The 21,625-nt window shown below is 43.4% G+C and overlaps 1 protein-coding gene across 1 annotated transcript in view; it reads right to left on the reverse strand.

Moving 5' to 3' along the window:
* Positions 1 to 15,520, reverse strand: part of xpnpep2 (X-prolyl aminopeptidase (aminopeptidase P) 2, membrane-bound) — a 156,525-nt gene extending 141,005 nt beyond the window's left edge. Inside the window, exons 1-3 of the mRNA XM_070882526.1 lie at positions 15,400 to 15,520; positions 14,872 to 14,957; positions 11,957 to 12,067 (exon numbers count right to left, since the gene is read on the reverse strand). Of these exons, the coding sequence (XP_070738627.1) occupies positions 11,957 to 12,067; positions 14,872 to 14,957; positions 15,400 to 15,520 (318 nt within the window). The remainder of the gene's footprint in view (positions 1 to 11,956; positions 12,068 to 14,871; positions 14,958 to 15,399) is intronic.
* Between the last annotated feature and the right edge of the window lie 6,105 nt (positions 15,521 to 21,625).

Raw genomic sequence — 21,625 nt, forward strand, 5'->3', positions numbered from 1 at the left:
GGAAGGGAGGACCTTGAGACAATCACTATCACTAGGGGGGTAGTGCTGGACAGGCTAATGGGACTCAAGGTAGACAAGTCCCCTGGTCCTGATGAAATGCATCCCAGGTTATTAAAAGAGATGGCGGACGTTATAGCTGATGCATTCGTTATAATCTACCAAAATTCTCTGGACTCTGGGGAGGTACCAGCGGATTGGAAAGCAGCTAATGTAACGCCTCTGTTTAAAAAAGGGGGCAGACAAAAGGCAGGTAACTATAGGCCGGTTAGTTTAACATCTGTAGTGGGGAAAATGCTTGAAACTATCATTAAGGAAGAAATAGCGAGACATCTAGATAGGAATAGTGCAATCAAGCAGATGCAACATGGATTCATGAAGGGGAAATCATGTTTAACTAATTTACTGGAATTCTTTGAGGATATAACAAGCATGGTGGATAGAAGTGTACCGATGAATGTGGTGTATATAGATTTCCAAAAGGCATTCGATAAGATGCCACACAAAAGGTTACTGCAGAAGATAAAGGTTCGCGGAGTCAGAGGAAATGAATTAGCATGGATAGAGAAATTGCTAGTGCTGTTGGGGAGGAGTTAAACTAATATGGCAGGGGGATGGGAACCAATGCAGGGAGACAGAGGGAAACAAAAAGAGACAAAAGCAAAAGACAGAAAGGAGATGAGTAAAAGTGGAGGGCTGAGAAACCCAAGGCAAAAAACAAAAAGGGCCACTGAATATAAAGGGGCTGCAGGAGGGGTCAAAACTAAAAATCATGGTTTAAAAACTAGGATGAAAACACTCTACCTAAATGCACGCAGCATTCGAAATAAAGTAAATGATTTGACGACACAAATCATTACAAATGGGTATGATTTGGTGGCCATTACAGAAACGTGGTTGCAGGGTGGCCAAGACTGGGAATTAAACATACAGGGGTATCTGACGATTCGGAAAGATAGACAAGAAGGGAAAGGAGGTGGGGTAGCTCTGTTAATAAAGGATGATATCAGGGCAGTTGTGAGAGACGATATTGGCTCTAATGAACAAAATGTTGAATCATTGTGGATGGAGATTAGAGATAGTAAGGGGAAAAAGTCACTGGTGGGCGTAGTTTATAGGCCCCCAAATAATAACTTCACGATGGGGCGGGCAATAATCAAGGGAATAATGGAGGCATGTGAAAAAGGAACGGCAGTAGTCATGGGGGATTTTAACCTACATAACGATTGCTCAACTCAAATCGCACGGGGTAGCCTTGAGGAGGAATTCATAGAATGCATACGGGATTGTTTCTTAGAACAGTATGTTACAGAACCTACAAGGGTGCAAGCTATTTTAGATTTGGTCCTGTGTAATGAGACAGGAATAATAAACGATCTCCTCGTAAAAGATCCTCTCGGAATGAGTGATCACAATATGGTTGAATTTGTAATACAGATTGAGGGTGAGGAAGTTGTGTCAGAAACGAGCGTACTATGCTTAAACAAAGGGGACTACAGTGGGATGAGGGCAGAGGTGGCTAAAGTAGACTGGAAACACAGACTAAACGGTGGCACAATTGAGGAACAGTGGAGGACTTTTAAGGAGCTCTTTCATAGTGCGCAACAAAAATATATTCCAGTGAAAAAGAAGGGCGGTAAGAGAAGGGATAACCAGCTGTGGATAACCAAGGAAATAAAGGAGAGTATCAAATCAAAGACCAATGCCTATAAGGTGGCCAAGGTTAGTGGGAAACTAGAGGATCGGGAAAATTTTAAACAACAGCAAAGAATGACTAAAAAAGCAATAAAGAAAGGAAAGATAGATTTTGAAGGTAAACTTGCGCAAAACATAAAAACAGATAGTAAAAGCTTTTACAGATATATAAAACGGAAAAGAGTGACTAAAGTAAATGTTGGTCCCTTAGAAGATGAGAAGGGGGATTTAATAATGGGAAATGTGGAAATGGCTGAGACCTTAAACAATTGTTTTGCTTCGGTCTTCACAGTGGAAGACACAAAAACCATGCCAGAAATTGTTGGTCACGGGAATGTGGGAAGGGAGGACCTTGAGACAATCACTATCACTAGGGGGGTAGTGCTGGACAGGCTAATGGGACTCAAGGTAGACAAGTCCCCTGGTCCTGATGAAATGCATCCCAGAGTATTAAAAGAGATGGCGGAAGTTATAGCAGATGCATTCGTTATAATCTATCAAAATTCTCTGGACTCTGGGGAGGTACCATCGGATTGGAAAGCAGCTAATGTAATACCTCTGTTTAAAAAAGGGGGCAGACCAAAGGCAGGTAACTATAGGCCGGTTAGTTTAACATCTGTAGTGGGGAAAATGCTTGAAACTATCATTAAGGAAGAAATAGCGGGACATCTAGATAGGAATAGTGCAATCAAGCAGAAGCAGCATGGATTCATGAAGGGGAAATCATGTTTAACTAATTTACTGGAATTCTTTGAGGATATAATGAGCATGGTGGATAGATGTGTACCGATGGATGTGGTGTATTTAGATTTCCAAAAGGCATTCGATAAGGTGCCACACAAAAGGTTACTGCAGAAGATAGAGGTACGCGGAGTCAGAGGAAATGTATTAGCATGGATCGAGAATTGGCTGGCGAACAGAAAGCAGAGAGTCGGGATAAATGGGTCCTTTTCAGGTTGGAAATCGGTGGTTAGTGTTGTGCCACAGGGACGGTGCTGGGACCACAACTGTTTACAATATACATAGATGACCTGGAAGAGGGGACAGAGTGTAGTGTAACAAAATTTGCAAATGACACAAAGATTAGTGGGAAAGCGGGTTGTGTAGAGGACACAGAAAGGCTGCAAAGAGATTTAGATAGGTTAAGCGAATGGGCTAAGGTTTGGCAGATGGAATACAATGTCGGAAAGTGTGAGGTCATCCACCTTGGGAAAAAAAACAGTAAAAGGGAATATTATTTGAATGGGGAGAACTTACAACATGCTGAGATGCAGAGGGACCTGGGGGTCCTTGCGCATGAATACCAAAAAGATAGTTTGCAGGTGCAGCAGGTAATCAGGAAGGCGAATGGAATGTTGGCCTTCATTGCGAGAGGGATGGAGAAAAGCAGGGAGGTCCTGCTGCAACTGTATAGGGTATTGGTGAGGCTGCACCTGGAGTACTACGTGCAGTTTTGGTCAGCTTACTTAAGGAAGGATATACTGGCTTTGGAGGGGGAACAGAGATGATTCACTCGGCTGATCCCCGAGATGAGGGGGTCACCTTATGATGATAGATTGAGTAGACTGGGTCTTTAGGAGTTCAGAAGGATGAGGGGTGATCTTATAGAAACATTTAAAATCATGAAAGAGATAGACAAGATAGAGGCAGAGAGGTTGTTTCCACTGGTCGGGGAGACTAGAACAAGGGGGCACAGCCTCAAAATATGGGGGAGCCAATTTAAAACCGAATTGAGAAGGAATTTCTTCTCCCAGAGGGTTGTGAATCTGTGGAATTCTCTTCCCAAGGAAGCAGTTGAGGCTAGCTCATTGAATGTATTCAAATCACAGATAGATAGATTTGTAACCAAAAGGGAATTAAGGGTTACGGGGAGCGGGCGGGTAAGTGGAGCTGAGTCCACGGCCAGATCAGCCATGATCTTGTTGAATGGCGGAGCAGGCTCGAGGGGCTAGATGGCCTACTCCTGTTCCTAATTCTTATGTTCTTATGTTATTATGTATTGGCACCGTTTTTGTTTCCAGGTCCGTGGCGAATAGTGCCGTCGGGTGCCTGCAGCATGGGATAGACCTGGGGCAGGGTATCAGGATCAGTGCCTTCACCCTTCTGAGGTCGCTGGCCTATAACTTGAGGAGACACCTGGGGCAGGGCATCAGAATCAGCACCTTTACCCTCCCAAATTCGCTCGCTTGCTACTTTTGGGGACAAGCGATTCCCGACACCTCGCAACAACATTTTGTTCTTTACGTTCTTAATCGGCTCGTTACATTGATTGCCATTCATACAATGTTTCTAAGTTCAGTTGGTTGCAGGTCTCCTTTAAGAGAACCCTGCTGGCTTTACCCCAATCAAATCCTTTGTTAGACACCACATGATGGTCCCTGAACATTGCACCTCGTGGTCTGGCTGCGGCCATCTTTTTTTCCAGCCACGCTGCCCCTCGCTGCAGCAGGGACGCCATCTTGCCTCTGTCCTCGAGGTCGACTGCCTTGATCCTTCTCTCCCGCGATTCTGCCACAAAAGCTGGAAGAGTGCTTGTGAATTCAATCTTCCTCCCCAGGAGTCCTGCCACTGGAGCTGGGAAGGTACTTTTAGGTCGTTCCGGTCGGATCATTGCCACGCAGTCATGATAAACGGTCTGTGCCTCAGGTGTTGCGATGGCCTGTTCTCTGGTGCCTGGCCCAAGCGAAGGTGAGGTTTTGCTCTGCTTCTGAGCACGGGGGACATCGATTGCTGGAGTGAAGAGGTCTTCCCATTTCCACTGGATCTTCCTCATCCACCTTCTTCCGAGTAGTGTTGGACCATCACCTGCAACAATCCACAGAGGTAACTTGTGCATCACGCCATTATGGATTACACTTACATCTGCACTACCAAGGACTGGGATCAGCTCCTTCGTGTAGGTGCGCAACTTTTCCTGTACTGGAACCAGCTCGGGTCGTTTTTCGTTCCACAGCCTCTCAAAGGCATCCTGGCTCATCACTGACGGGCTCGCTCCCATGCCCACTTCCATGAAGACTGGAACGCCGTTTATCTCAATTTCCATCTTCACTGGAGGACAATCGGTGGTGCAGGTATACACTCCATACACTTCTTCTTGGGGCTGAGCTGCCTCTCTGGCCAAATCATCATACTCCTCGCTGGATTCAAAGTCATCTACTGACTCTTTTAGCCAAGGTTGCTCAATATTGAAGTCATGCTTTCAGTGTCTGGGACAACACATTGCTAAAAGTTGTCCATATATGAAGGCAGAATATTTCTTCTGCTTGAAAACTGGGCATCTTGCGAAGGCATACCGACTGAAGAGTAAACCAACTTTCAAGGCTATAAGTAGAAATCCCCAGAGATTACATAGCATGGAAGAAAAGCAACAGGATGAAGAGATACATGTCATCAGGAGCACGAGGATATCTAACAGCGATTCAAAAAGTATCATCATCCAGGTAGATGTTGCAGGAACAAAGATACCCGGGCAATCGACACTGGTGCATCCGTGAGCATAGTACCGGAATCGTTATACCTCGACAAATTGCGTGATTTCCCACTGAAGAAATCCAAGAAAGTGTTGCGAGGCTACTCAGGAGAGAGCATTCCTGTGCTAGGTCGTATCACCGTATCGGTGAACTACAAGCATCAACTTCAGAGCTTGCCTCTCTTAGGAGACAAGCCTGCCTTACAAGGTAGAAATTGGTTGGGATCACTGAAACTGGATTGGAGTGAGATTTTTTGTCTTGAAACGAGATTTGCATCGAAGGATGATGTCATCAAGAAGTATCCGAAGGTGTTCTGCGAAATGGGCAGTCCGATGCAAGGCTTCAAGGCAAGTGTCAGGGTACAGAAGGACGCAAGACCTGTTTACTGCAAGCCACGCCCCGTACCATATGCCCTCAAAGAGAAAGTTGAGCAAGAACGCAAAAGACTAGAGACTGAGAACATTATCTCTAAGATAGATCAATGTAATTGGGCTACACGCATTGTTGTTGTACCTAAGTCCGATGATACGATTTTGTGGTGATTATAAAGTAACCGTAAACCAAGTTCTAGAGGGTAATCTCCCCAATACATTGTCTAATGTAGAAGATTTGTTCACAATGCTGAAAGGTGGTCAGATCTTCTCACAGTTAGATCTTACAAATGCCTACTTACAATTGGAGCTAGATGAGGACTTCAAGTCATGCTTGACTATAAATACTCATCTAAGCCTATATCAATTTAATAGGCTACCATTTGGAGTGTCTTCCAACATATTCCAAGGGGTGATGAACCAGATTTTGCAAGGCATTGAAGGTGTATGTTATTTAGATGTTTTCAGCAACAAACATCAAATCCATAATAACATATTGAATGAAGTGCTCAAATAGCTAGAGAAGCACAGAGTACGAGTGACTGCTCACAAGTGTGAGTTATTTCAAAACTCAGTGGAATACTTAGGGCACAGAGTAGACAAAGATGTTTTATATCCAACCAAGGGAAAGCTGGATGCAATCAGAAATGCACCCACTCCCAAGAATGTCACTGAACTTCGATTTTTTAGAAACATAGAAACATAGAAAATAGGTGCAGGAGTAGGCCATTCGGCCCTTCGAGCCTGCACCACCATTCAATAAGATCATGGCTGATCATTCCCTCAGTACCCCTTTCCTGCTTTCTCTCCATACCCCTTGATCCCTTTAGCCGTAAGGGCCACATCTAACTTTCTCTTGAATATATCCAACGAACTGGCATCAACAACTCTCTGCGGTAGGGAATTCCACAGGTTAACAACTCTCTGAGTGAAGAAGTTTCTCCTCATCTCAGTCCTAAATGGCTTACCCCTTATCCTTAGACTGTATCCCCTGCTTCTGGACTTCCCCAACATCGGGAACATTCTTCCTGCATCTCACCTGTCCAATCCCGTCAGAATGTTATATGTTTCTATGAGATCCCCTCTCATCCTTCTAAACTCCAGTGCATAAAGGCCCAGTCGATCCAGTTTCTCCTCAAATGTCAGTCCAGCCATCCCGGGAATCAGTCTGGTGAACCTTCGCTGTATTCCCTCAATAGCAAGAATGTCCTTCCTCAGATTAGGAGACCAAAACTGAACACAATATTCTAGGTGAGGCCTCACCAAGGCCCTGTACAACTGCAGTAAGACCGCCCTGCTACTATACTCAAAACCCCTAGCTATGAAGGCCAACATACCATTTGCCCCTCACCTAACCTGTCCAAGTCACTCTGCAGCCTCTTAGCGTCCTCCTCACAGCTCACACCGCCACCCAGCTTAGTGTCATCTGCAAACTTAGAGATATTACACTCAATTCCTTCATCTAAATCATTAATGTTACACACAATTCCTTCATCTAAATCATTTTGGATCTTTTGAACTATTATGGGAAGTTCCTACCAAATTTGGCTACAGCGTTACATCCACTGAATGAGCTATTGGAAAAACAGGTCCATTGGAAGTGATCAGAAAAATGTGATACAGCATTCAATGAGTGTAAAAGTCTGTTGGTAGAGTGCCCCATGTTAGTTCACCTAAGGAGATCAAGCTAACATGTGATGCCTCTCCGTATGGAGTTGGGGCAGTGATCTCTCATGTACGACATAGTGGAGAGGAGCGACCAATTGCTTTTGCTTCACACACTCTCAGTGCCAGTGAGAGTAATTATGCTCAAATCGAAAGGGAAGCTTTGGCATTAATTTTTGAGGTCAAGAAGTTCCACAAATACTTGTATGGTCGTAAGTTTACCATCGTTATGGACCATAAGTCCCTGACAGCAATCCTCCATCCGAAGTCATCAGTTCCAACATTAGCTGCAGCCCGAATGCAGAGATTGGCTTTGATTTTGTCAGCATATACATATGATATTGAGTACAGATGATCAGCTGATCACAGTAATGCCGATGCTATGTCTAGATTGCCTTCCCCATCACAAGTTACACCCGAAAGGGAAGAAGTGTTCTATTTTTCATACATTGATGAACTGCCAGTTACAGCTGAAGAGATTGGTAGAGCAACCAAACGTGACCCAGTGATGTCAAAGGTGTATGAGTATATTGCAAATGGCTGGTGAAACCATTCATCCATATTTCATTTGTAGGAATGGATTGTTCATGGATAAAGATTGTATCATGTGGGGTGCAAGAGTGGTTATACCAAATAAATTCAGGTACAAATTATTAGGAGATCTTCATGACTAGCACCTAGGAATGTGCTTGACCAAGAGTTTTGCATGCAGTTACTTCTGGTGGCCAGGTCTAGATAAAGATATAGAGTACATTGTGAGTCAGTGTACAACATGTCAATCGATAAGCAAGAAACCACTATCAGTACCATTACAGCCATGGAAATGGTCTCCCAGGGTGTGGCAAAGATTATGTATCGATTTTGCTGAGTTAGAAGGACAGCAATTGTTCATTGTGATTGATAGCCATTCAAAGTGGGTAGAGGTGTTTCCAATGCGGAAAATAACAAAAAGTAAAACACTAGACCATTTGCGAAGATTATTTCCTTCATATGGCCTACCAGAAGAAATTGTGTCTGATAATGGACCACAATTTTGTTCAGAAGAATTTGCACAGTTCATGAGCAAAAATGGTGTGAAACATACCAAAGTTCCACCGTACAGTACAAATTGTAAAACATGCTCTGATCAAACAAATGTTGGATCCAAATCCAAAGAAACAACAGTTGTCATTGGAGCACAATTTGATTAATTTTCTAATTAGGTATTGTAATACTCCTCATACAACTACTGGTAGAACACCAGCAGAGTTGTTTCTCAAACAACAGCCATGAAGCAGGTTTTCGTTGTTAAAGCCAAACTTGGCACAGTCTGTAGAAGAGAAACAATTAAGACAGTAAGAGAATCATGTCAAAGGTAGAGTAAAAGAGAGAAGTGTGTAATTAAATCAGAAGGTGAGAGGGAAGAACCATCACCATAAATGGTTAAAGTGGTTACCAGGAAGAATGGTGAAGATATGTGGTCCTCGCACATATTTGGTCAAGATATTTGATCATAGACAGGTTAGGTTTGTTCACATTGATCATATTTTACCTACAGGTGTGGACGGAGTTAAAAGTTGGAATGATTCAACTATTTGTGACTCATCAGATAGTCTTGTTACAAGGACAGTACCAGTAGCAAATCCCACATCAGATGTACTGTAAACAAGTCCAAGAGAAAGTCAGAATTTAAGTCTGAGTCCGAGTCAGGCAGACAAACAGTCTGAAGTTGTAGAGAGTTCAAATGTAATTCAAGGGCATCCCTTGGAGACAAATTTTCCTCAGGATCAGCCTAAAATGAGTCTAAGTTCAACACCATGTTTGGAAGGTTCTTTTCGAGAGCGAAGGTATCCTCTTCGAAACAGAAAACTAGTGGTTAAGTTTGATTTGTAAATATGGCAAAATAAGTCCATATCTTTTGTTTTGTATAACTAAGCATGTTATGTATGATGATTATTGTATAATTACATCTTCATTAAGGAGGGAGAAGTGTAATATAGTTTCACCTAGTGGACTACTGTGGTAATGCAGCCATTGCATTGCATTCACAATAAAGCATCAGGTGACAGGTCACCTGACAAGTTCCTGTGTTGAAGCCATCTTGTGAAGTCCTGTATGTTTGTGAGGTTGTAACGAATATATCACAGTCTAAACAGAGTAGATAGAGAGAAACTGTTCCCATTGGCAGAAGGGTAAAGAACCCAAGGACACAGATTGAATATGATTGGCAAACGAACCAAAGGCGATGTAAGAAAAAAATATTTTACACAGCGAGTGGTAGGGATCTGGAATGCACTGGAATCTTATCTTTCAAAGGGAATTGGATAAGTAGCTGAAAGCAAAACATTTGCAGGGCTCCAGGGAAAGGGCAGGGGAGTGGGACTCTTCTTCTCAGGCAGTCCCCTGGAGTTGAGGATGACTTGCTTCCATAATAATATAAGTTCTAAGGTGACTGTTGAGACCAATGTGGGATCTACAGTCTCTGTCACAGGTGGGGCAGGTGGTGGTTGGAGTGATGGGTGGGTGGGTGGGGGGCTTGATTTGTCGTATGCTCCTTCCGCTGTTAGTATTTGGCTTCCGCATGCTCCAGGCAAAGAGACTCGAAGTTTTCAGAGCCTTCTCAGAACTACTCCTCCACTTTGAGCGGACTTGGGCCAGGGATTCCCAAGAGTGAGTGGGGATGTTACATTTTTTCAAGAAGGCTTTGAGGGTGACCTTGAAGCATTTTCTCTGCCCTCCTTGGATTCACTTGCTTTGATGTAGCTCGGACTAGAGTGCTTGTTTCGGGAAGCTAGTATCGGGCATGTGGACAATGTGGCCCATCCATTAGAGCTGATTGAGCGTGGTCAATGTCTCGATGCTGGGGATGTTGGCCTAAGAGAGAAATCTGACTTTGGTATGCCTATCCTGCCAATAAATTTGCAGGATTTTGCAAAGGTAGCATTGGTGGTACTTCTCCAGTGATCTGAGATGTCTACTGTACATAGTCCATGTCTCGGAAGCATATAGGAGGGCAGGTATCACTACTGCTCTGTAGACCATGAGCTTGGTGCCGCGTTTAAGATCCTGGTCTTCGAACACCTATTTTCTCACGCAACCAAAGGCTGCACTGGCACACTGAAGGCGGTGTTGGACTTTGTCATGGATGTCTGTCCTTGCAGAGAGTAAGCTCCCAAGGTATGGGAAGTGCTCCACATTGTCCAAGATCTCATCATGGATCTTGATAATCAGGGAGCAGTACTGTCAGGTGGAGGCTGGTTGGTATAAAACCTTTGTCTTACGGATGTTTAATACAAGGCCCAGACTCTTGTAGGCTTCAGTGAAGGTGTCTACAATGGTTTGAAGTTCGGCCTCTGAGTATGCACAAACAGAAGCATTGTCTGCATACTGTAGTTCAATGAGAGAGGTTAGAACAACCTTGGATCTGGACTGGAGACGACGGAGGTTGAACAATTTCCCGCTTGTCCTGTAGATTAACTCCACTCCAGCAGGGAGCTTGTTAAAGGTGAGATAAAGCATTGCAGCGAGGAAGATTGAGAAGAACATTGGTGCAATGACACAGCCTGGCTTGACCCTGGTCTACACTTGCATTGGGTCTGTGGTGGATCCGTTGGTAAGAATCATGGCTTGCATGTCATTGTCAAGCAGGTGGAGGATGGTGACAAATATTTGAGGTGATTTTAAAAGGACACTCCATAATCCCTCATGGTTGAAAGAGTCGCATGCCTTTGTGAAGTCAAAGAAAGCCATGTACAGAGGTTGATGCTGCTCCCTACATTTTTCTTGGATTTGTCGTGCGGTAAAGATCATGTCCATTGTGCCCCTTAGTGGGCGGAATCTGCATTGCGACTCTGGGAGGAGCTCTTCAGCCACTGGGAGGAGATGATTGAGGAGGATACTTGCGATGATTTTCCCTGTAGCAGACAGCAGGGAAACTCCTCTGTAATTACCGCAATCGGACTTGTCACCTTTCTTGAAGATGGTCATGATTACAGCATCTCTGAAATCCCCTGGCATGCTCTCTTCCTTCCAAATAAGAGAGATGAGTTCATGGATTCACGGCAAGAGTACTTCTCCGCCATGTTTTAGTACTTCGGCGGGAATTCCATCTGCTCCTGAGGCCTGGTTGTTCTTCAGTTGTCGGTTGGCCTGGCTGGGATTGTGCCGAGGTGGGGGCGGGTACCATGCTCTGGGATAGAGTCAGGGACACTCACTTCAAAGACAGAGAGGGCAGGGGAGTGGGATTAGCTGAGAGTCGGCATGGTCTTCACGGGCTGAATGTCCTTCTTCTGTGCTGTAACCATTCTATGATTCTTAACAGAACAGCGCTGCTGTATTTTGACTTTGTCCACTAGTTAGTGTCTCTGAGCTATATTAAAAATTAAAATCCTGGTAGCACTGAAGCATTATTCTGATTTTACCATGTCATACAGATTAGAAAGATCCCAGAGATATACAAAGAACATTTTTGTCATGCTAAGAGTGAGGGATCCTTAATTTTATAAGCAGTTTCTGAAGTTTGCGAGAAGTAATATGCTGGTCAAAAAGTTTTGGATTAAAAAAAAGTATTTCATTGGTTCAAGTTCCATTTCTTTTTGATTGGTAGATTTTGGTCAGTGCTCATCAATCAAAAATGTGATGCCAGTGTGCGACATGGGAGATATGAAGCCAGAGTGTGTTGCAGGAAGTGTAATGCCAGAGGGACAGGAAGTGCAGTTAGTCATACCATTTAACAAATAGACACAATCAAATATTTTAAGCAGTGGTTTGTATACTCACTAAATGGGGGTCTGTGGCAGGAATCACATAGACACTGATGTTTTGTTCATTCATCAAATTTCGGAGAGCACTCAGGCGCAATGAAGTGTTAATTACTGTAGGAGGCAGATACTAAATATAGAAGAATACATAGTAAGTCTAATCGTCCAGAGTAATAACTTTCATTATTATATAACAGTCATGAACAGAATTTGTCCTGTCTCACCAAATTGAGAAATATGAAGGTGAAATTTTGGGGTAAGACCAAAGGGCTAGGTTTAATATTAAACATAACTTTTGAATCAAAGTCTGTCACACATTTAAGTCTTTCTGTTTTTACCTGTTCTTGAATCAAAAAATGTTCTGTTAATATGACTCTCTTAATTGTTCCTCAGCAGTTTTATAAAGCTCTAGTGGGTACAGCAGCTGGTGTAGTATGAAGCTATACACGTCACAAGATCTCAGGTTTCAACCCTCTGTCTGTGGTGAGTTAGCTGATTACAGCCAGCTATTATTGGCCCCAGCCTCCTGAGACAGAGAGGGTAAAAATAAGCCAAGATTCCTCCCCTGATCATTGTGCAGTGACCCCTGCCAGAAAGTGTACCATGGTGGAACAGTCTGTTCACATTTACCAGCTGGGCACAGCCATGAAGTACAGACACGGGGGTTAATAGGAAGGGACATTAGAGTCTTTTGCACTGTGTTCACGGAAGAGCTGGAAACACTCAACGGGTCAGGCAGCATCTGTGGAGAGAGAAACAGAGTTAATGTTTCAGGTCAATGACCTTTTGTCAGTTCTGATGAAAGATAATCGACCTGAAACGTTAACTCTGTTTCTCTCTCCAGAGATGCTGCCTGGTCTGCTGGGCATTTCCAGCATTTTCTGTTTTTATTTCAGATTTCCAGCATCCACAGTATTTTGCTTTTGCCCAAGGAAGAGCCATCGCTTGTGAGAGAGGAAGGAAAATAAGGGGCGATAGATTAAACAAAAACATATCACAGCCCTGTGCCCTGTGCAGATACTGCAGTCAGTTATTATCTTATGTATTATTTTTAGTTTTGGCATTGAAGCTCAATTTTTCCCAACAACATTTACTCTTTGTGTTTGTATCGTGTATTGTGTGAGGTTTGGACCATCGGTAGCTGCTGCAGACATCACATTACATAAAGAGTCAGTGAGAGGGGAATATTTGCTGTTGTATGTTTCCAGGATAGTTACTATGGTATGAGTTGAAGGAAAGTTACAACCCAATAATGAAATTATTCCTTTCATTATAGTTACTTTTATTTGTAAGTTTACTGACACTTTCTCAGCAGTTTCTTATTTGTACGTAATGGATATAGTTAGAACACCATTTGCTCATTGCCTTGTGCTTCCTTGGTTGCTATTCGCGTTGGTGCTAAGAATTATGGGTAACTGATATCATTGGGACCTGAGGCTACAGACTCCTCTTCAAGTTGACATTAATGCGTAAATATTATATTGAAACATCTTCAGTTTACATTAGAGATTTTCAGACTGTCTCAGTTTAATTTTATGGGTCATGTTTGGCTTACTACATTTAGTTATCCCATTTCTTCCTAACTTCATTAACCCCCCACCCCTCCACAACCCCCCACCCCCCTCCACCTCCACCATCCCACCACCATGTCTTTGGTCAGGATAGAAAATCAGGACATTTCCTTAGATGTCACTGTTGCTGTTCCTAGGGCCAGCGATTAAAAATCATAGTGAAGTGATATAAGATGGAGACCCTTCTTTCCATAAATGGTCCCATTAAGATCAGTAAAGCTTAACTTCTAGGGGATATTCCAAGGGATTTATTGACAATAGAAAGTTTAATGAAAGCGCCCCAGGAATTTGCCTGGAAGATCTCTTCTGTAGCATTGTGGTATATCGACAAACCCTAATTTAAGGACTTTAGATTCAACATTAAAATCAAGCTAGCTAATAATTCAATTGTTTCAGTCCAACATCATTAGTGTTCAGTGCCAAGATAAGAACACAAGAAGGATGAAACCAGGAAAGACATTGCCTTGTGCTGCCTTTGTTGCTATTAGTGTTGGTGCTAAGAATTATGGGTAACTGATATCATTAGGACCTGAGGCTCATCAAGTTGATTCGTTCCATAGGCTTCATCCGCGAGATAATCCAACAAAACGTGAGAATATTCTAGCACCCTCACTGCACCATTAATAGACCCTGCTGCCCCTCGCCAACATTTTGTACTGGCCCCAGCTCAAGGATCTCTGGGGAGAAATTAGGCTCGCTTGCAGCTCCCGTGAGTGCCCCCGAACAGGTTGCAAATGACTTTTCGCTTGGGCACAGTGTCGCTGAGGACTCCCGCAAAATTCTGCGGGAGTTTAGCGGGGGTGGTAACCGATAGTGCCCCGCTTCACTGCACCAGCGATGACAACGTTATCACCATGCACGGCGACCCGTTTCCGCTCTGGAGCAAAAATTCTGGAGCGCCCCCTGAAGCTGTGCTGGGTGCATGCTGGGCTGCAGGCCGCTCGTGGGCCGCTAGTTCAAGGGGAGGTAGCCTGTGCGAAAATGAAAATCGACCAACTTATGTGTCGCTGATGGCATGGTACCCCGTTCCCCAGTGGTCCAGGGAGGGACCTGCAGAGTTTACATCTTGGCTCTCCCCTTTAATGAAGGGGAGGTCCCCTTCTACACAGCAGTGCTATGTATCCCAACACGTAGCGCTGCACCCCTCTCACTGTGCTTCTGCCCCCATAGTGCCCCACAGAGAAAGTAGAGTACATTATTTTGTTGTTACCGCCCCCAAACGCTATGCAATTTCCCTCCCGTAGTTTCTCTTGATCTCTTAGAGCATCTCAGATTATACCTATCTCTATCACCACAAAACACATTCCTAACCAGCTCCTAGTATGGCTCTTTTTTTAAATTGTCAATAATCTTAGCTACTTACTGGAGGGTTTGTTGAACAATCTCTCTCAAGATTTGCATCATTTTTATCCGATTGGAAAGGTTGACAGCTTGCCAGGAGAAATAAACCTAGAGAACAACCATCAATGATCAATGCATAACTATGAATACAAATTGTTCTCCCATGGAATCAAGAGCCACACTGGTTTAAAATAACTGAGTTGAGCACTGGGACATCAAACCTTAAATCAATATATTACTTAGGGCTAGAAATTGAACTTTTGGCGATAACGGCATTTTTTTGGCATTTTTCGCCAAAAATAACGTTAAAAATAATGTTTTAAAGGCATAAAATTGGCAAAAAAGTGCGTTCAACGGTAAAAATCAGTGTTGCACGAGGATTCGCAGTGGAAACCACGGACCTCGCCAACTTTAGTCCGAGGTTGATTACCGCTAAAAAGATAGGCCCTGGGAGGGGGGAAAACAAAAAATCAAAAATCACAAAACATTTACAAGACTATTAACTAAGTAATCGCTGCAAAAGAATTAAAAAATAAAAACTTTAACTTACCTTTTTTGCAGGTCTTCATACGTACTGCTGTATCTGGGGCTGCAACGCAGCTTTTTACCTGGCGGTTTTTTCCACGCAGAATACGCGTGAGCCGAACGGCCAATTTAAAGCGATATCGCATTTTTTGGCGTTGCATGATGGCGGTCCACTTTTTAGCGGTATTTCAAAATAGCCGACGCAAAACTTTGGCCAATTTAGGTGAGCTCCCTTTACCGTCAAAAAAGGTGAAATATCGGCGAAAAAACGGGCGCAAGGCTCCAATTTCTAGCCCTTAATGTGTAATTGATAAGACAATGAAAAATTATAACAAAGCAGCTTGTACATAAGAACATAAGAACATAAGAATTAGGAACAGGAGTAGGCCATCTAGCCCCTCGAGCCTGCTCCGCCATTCAACAAGATCATGGCTGATCTGGCCGTGGACTCAGCTCCACTTACCCGCCCGCTCCCCATAACCCTTAATTCCCTTATTGGTTAAAAATCTATCTATCTGTGACTTGAATACATTCAATGAGCTAGCCTCAACTGCTTCCTTGGGCAGAGAATACCACAGATTCACAACCCTCTGGGAGAAGAAATTCCTTCTCAACTCGGTTTTAAATTGGCTCCCCCGTATTTTGAGGCTGTGCCCCCTAGTTCTAGTCTCCCCGACCAGTGGAAACAACCTCTCTGCCTCTATCTTGTCTATCCCTTTCATTATTTTAAATGTTTCTATAAGATCACCCCTCATCCTTCTGAACTCCAACGAGTAAAGACCCAGTCTACTCAATCTATCATCATAAGGTAACCCCCTCATCTCCGGAATTTATATATTCAGTCATTAGCCAGTTTTTGCCTATATATATGCTGTCAGTACGGAGATGAAGCTAAAATAATGTTCTGGAATTTGCAATGGATAATGATGGTAAACAACCAACATTTGCCAACATTTTCTCTGTGAAACTGACCAGATTTAGCACATGCGCATCTAAACACGAAAATTCTGAAGTTGAGGTCAGTCATTCACTGTTCCGACACTGGCTGTGCTGTGGAACTCTCCCCCACCCCCTCCCCCTCCTCCCTCCCCACCCCCACTTCCCCCGAGCCATATCTGGCAATCAATCAGTGTAATCAATTAAATCAGTGTTACTGACGAAAACTTGGGCGAAATTGGGTGCCTTTGTGCCTCTCGCTTTGCGACCGGACTCTGCGATGACATCAATTCCCGCCATATTTGGTGGGAGTTTTGCGGTGGCACTGTGGTGTTGTGCCCTGATCTCCTTCACTTGGAGATCGTGACGTCATTGCCGTGTGCATCATCCCAGAAATTGCCTTCTGCTGCCTGCAGTCGTGCCGGGCGAAAACACCGACAGCTGCAGGAAGCGTGCATCGGGCAGCTAGCCGCTTCGGGAATGATGCTTAAAGACGAGATGACCAATACATTTTTAAAAAACTTATCTTGTTTCGTCCAGCTTTTTTCGTGATATCTTGCCCGCGATTGATGAGCCTGGTACTCTGCTTGAGTGCCGGGCTGATCGTGCGGGATTGCGGCTGCCATCGTGGTCCAGGTAAGTTGTTTTTATTTTGTAGAGCCTTCAATGATGGCGCTCCCCTTTAAGGGAGGGAAGGAGCCTTTCAATGCAGCAGCACTACATGGCCCAGTGCGTAGCACTGAACTTACCGCCCCACCTGCTGCCGATTGCGCTCCAGGAAGGAAGTGGAGGACTTGATTTAACACTCCACCTACTTCTTGGCGAATTTTTTATAAGTTTGAAATCATTAGCACCTGGCGCTAACTTTACAAACTTTTAAAAGTTACCGCCGCAAACAGGGCGATAGTGAATTTCTCCCTCTTAGACTTTTCCGTGGTAATTTTACTGTTAAATCCCTCGTTAAATGTTAGGCCTTGTTGGATTAGGTGTAACTGGGGCTTTAACAGCATATTGAGTCGTAAACAACCATTCTGGCCCTGAAAAACTTTTTTTTATATTTGTGGAGTGTCAAATTTCTCCATTATGATAAAAAATATATATTTTTTAAAAACTTAAAAAAATTTGTTTGTGATATTTCAGCTTCTACCTTAGCCCCACGTGAGAGCCCCAATCTTTATTTCGCTCTCTGTAACATTTTTTAAAAGTCCGGATAAAAGCAGCTTCTCATCTCCTGATTGGCTGCTTAGAGAGCTTGTTGACATCTCTGTAGCATCGCCATAGGAATCCCCATTATAGAATGCTGAATTCAATTGAACATCGAAAAAGGCAAACTTCTCACCAAAGAAGTTGTGAGTCCAGTGTAATTTCTAGGCTAGAACATTTGTTTACCAGTCAATACGGTGTTAAAACCCCAGTTACATCTATTCCAACAAGGCGTGAGATCTCTGTGGGCAGCTTTCTTCAAGACCAGCGGCGAGCATCTTTGCTTTGCTGCTGCTGACTGCAAATTATAGACCAATAATTTATTTTAAGTCACAGAATGCCTCTCAAATACAATATTTTGTTGAACAAAGAAAAATATAGGTACTGGTGTCAAGTAAGAGATAAAATCAATTTCTAGTTTGTTCATACATCAGTCCGAGCTTGTGGTAATGAAAGTGTTTAAAAGGATAGATAGAAAAGAAAAATACAGCATCTCTAGTGGCCAAGAATGGAATGGGCTGACATTTCAACGAGCAGGGAAGGATAGGAAGCAAAGTCGGCAACCAAGAATGGAAAATTAAAGAGTTATTAAAAATAATACATTTGTACTTTAACACCCAACAAAACCTCAGATGGGGATTATTTGTAAAAAGAAAACGTTTCTTGGGGTCAGTGCAGCAAAGGCAAGAAAGGGCAGAGGACAGGATGAGGAGAAAGGAGCAAGCTATCTTAGATCTGGTCCTGTGCAATGAGACAGGAAAAATAAACCATCTCCTAGTAAAAGATCCTCTCGGAATGAGTGATCACAGTATGGTTCAATTTGTAATACAGATTGAGGGTGAGGAAGTTGTGTCAGAAACGAGCGTACTACGCTTAAACAAAGGGGACTACAGTGGGATGAGGGCAGAGTTGGCTAAAGTAGACTGGAAACACAGACTATACGGTCGCACAATTGAGGAACAGTGGAGGACTTTTAAGGAGCTCTTTCATAGTGCGCAACAAAAATATATTCCGGTGAAAAAGAAGGGCGGTAAGAGAAGGGATAACCAGCCGTGGATAACCAAGGAAATAAAGGAGAGTATCAAATCAAAGACCAATGCGTATAAGGTGGCCAAGGTTAGTGGGAAACTAGAAGATTGGGAAAATTTTAAACAACAGCAAAGAATGACGAAAAAAGCATTAAAGAAAGGAAAGATAGATTTCGAAGGTAAACTTGCGCAAAACGTAAAAACAGATAGTAAAAGCTTTTACAGATATATAAAATGGAAAAGAGTGACTAAAGTAAATGTTGGTCCCTTAGAAGATGAGAAGGGGGATTTAATAATGGGAAATGTGGAAATGGCTGAGACCTTAAACAATTATTTTGCTTCGGTCTTCACAGTGGAAGACACAATAACCATGCCAAAAATTGCTGGTCATGGGAATGTGGGAAGGGAGGACCTTGAGACAATCACTATCACTAGGGGGGTAGTGCTGGACAGGCTAATGGGACTCAAGGTAGACAAGTCCCCTGGTCCTGATGAAATGCATCCCAGAGTATTAAAAGAGATGGCGGAAGTTATAGCAGATGCATTCGTTATAATCTATCAAAATTCTCTGAAATCTGGGGAGGTACCAGCGGATTGGAAAGCAGCTAATGTAATGCCTCTGTTTAAAAAAGGGGGCAGACAAAAGGCAGGTAATTATAGGCCGGTTAGTTTAACATATGTAGTGGGGAAAATGCTTGAAACTATCATTAAGGAAGAAATAGCGGGACATCTAGATCGGAATAGTGCAATCAAGCAGATGCAGCATGGATTCATGAAGGGGAAATCAGGTTTAACTAGTTTACTGGAATTCATTGAGGATATAACGAGCATGGTGGATAGAGGTGTACCGATGGATGTGGTGTACTTAGATTTCCAAAAGGCATTCGATAAGGTGCCACACAAAAGGTTACTGCAGAAGATAGAGGTACGTGGAGTCAGAGGAAATGTATTAGCATGGATAGAGAATTGGCTGGTGAACAGAAAGCAGAGAGTCAGGATAAATGGGTCCTTTTTGGGTTGGAAATCAGTGGTTAGTGGTGTGCCACAGGGATCGGTGCTGGGACCACAACTGTTTACAATATACATAGATGACCTGGAAGAGGGGACAGAGTGTAGTGTAACAAAATTTGCAGATGACACTAAGATTAGTGGGAAAGTGGGTTGTGTAGAGGACACAGAGAGGCTGCAAAGAGATTTAGATAGGTTAAGCGAATGGGCGAAGGTTTGGCAGATGGAATACAATCTCGGAAAGTGTGAGGTCATCCACCTTGGGAAAAAAAACAGTAAAAGGGAATATTATTTGAATGGGGAGAAATTACAACATGCTGAGATGCAGAGGGACCTGGGGATCCTTGTGCATGAAACTCTTTTGAGTATCCTTGTGCATGAATCCCAAAAAGTTAGTTTGCAGGTGCAGCAGGTAATCAGGAAGGTGAATGGAATGTTCGCCTTCATTGCGAGAGGGATGGAATACAAAAGCAGGGAGGTCCTGCTGCAACTGTAGAGGGTATTGGTGAGGCCGCACCTGGAGTACTACGTGCAGTTTTGGTCACCTTACTTAAGGAAGGATATACTGGCTTTGGAGGAGGTACAGAGACGATTCACTAGGCTGATTCCGGAGATGAGGGGGTTACCTTATGATGATAGATTGAGTAGACTGGGTCTTTACTCGTTGGAGTTCAGAAGGATGAGGGGTGATCTTATAGAAATATTTAAAATCATGAAAGGGATAGACAAGATAGAGGCAGAGAGGTTGATTCCACTGGTAGGGGAGGCTAGAACTAGGGGGGCACAGCCTCAAAATACGGGGGAGCCAATTTAAAACCGAATTGAGAAGGAATTTCTTCTCCCAGAGGGTTGTGAATCTGTGGAATTCTCTGCCCAAGGAAGCAGTTGAGGCTATTGAATGTATTCAAATCACAGATAGATAGATTTTTAACCAATAAGGGAATTAAGGGTTAGGGGGAGCGGGCGGGTAAGTGGAGCTGAGTCCACGGCCAGATCAGCCATGATCTTGTTGAATGGCGGAGCAGGCTCGAGGGGCTAGGTGGCCTACTCCTGTTCCTAATTCTTATGAAGTGACGAACGGGCGTGGGTAGCTGGATTGACTTGGTGGTGGCAGTTACAGGTAGACAATTGGTCTGGTGTTCAAGCAGATGGTTGCGAGGGCAGAGAGGTGCTGTAGGATGAAACGTCACAATGTTTATGAGGAGAGAGAATGGAGTAGAGAGTAACAGCATTGGGTGGGGAAATTTTCCTCCTATGGTAGGCCATATGAGGAAATGGAGAATTGACTCAAGATACATTTTAAAGAGAATTTATTATCTGGAAGGAAAAAATGACAAAAGTTAACATATATGTACATTAATAAAAATAAAAGGTAAAGAACTTACCTGGCTTCTTACTTTGAACAGCAGATAGCCAACATGATGGAGTCAGAGATAAGAGCACAAAAACTGCTCTGTGGTACCAATCAATGGCCAGAATCCGCAACTATATGCAGACCTAAACCAGTTCTTTTAAAGTATTGCACCATCATTGACTGCCACAATATTTGGAAAATTCTATTCCAAACTTAACAGGTGTCACAGGAAAAGATTGTAATGGGAAGGCGTGAACACATTTAAAATGGGAAATCCAATAGGACATGTTAACTATTGTGTTCCTAACACAGATGAGACTGCACACAGGGAGGTTAAAGTAACAGTGACCTCGGTCTTTATTTAGACACTCCAGAGTGAGGAACAGGCCTTAGGGGCCGGCTTATATACAGTGCTCCGAAGGGATGCTGGGATCCCTTGGGATTTCAGGGGATGCGCTCCCTGGTGGCGGAACATGGGAGTGCATGCTTTACAGATACACAACATTTACATTGTAGTTTTAAACGGAAGATGCGATATATAGTCAATCTTCCACAGAACTGCACATCTGGAGTCAAGACCAAATGCAGAATTATAGGGATTAGAAGTGAAAATGGAGAATGGGGAATAATTGAATGAAGGCAGAGGGAGAACTACAATACTGGTGGCCAGAATATGAGAAAAGGAGAAGTTAGATTGGCATTACAAACAGGTAGAGGGGAGC

This window comes from Pristiophorus japonicus, chromosome 6, assembly GCF_044704955.1.
Source record: "Pristiophorus japonicus isolate sPriJap1 chromosome 6, sPriJap1.hap1, whole genome shotgun sequence".
NCBI classification, from domain to species: Eukaryota; Metazoa; Chordata; class Chondrichthyes; family Pristiophoridae; genus Pristiophorus; species Pristiophorus japonicus.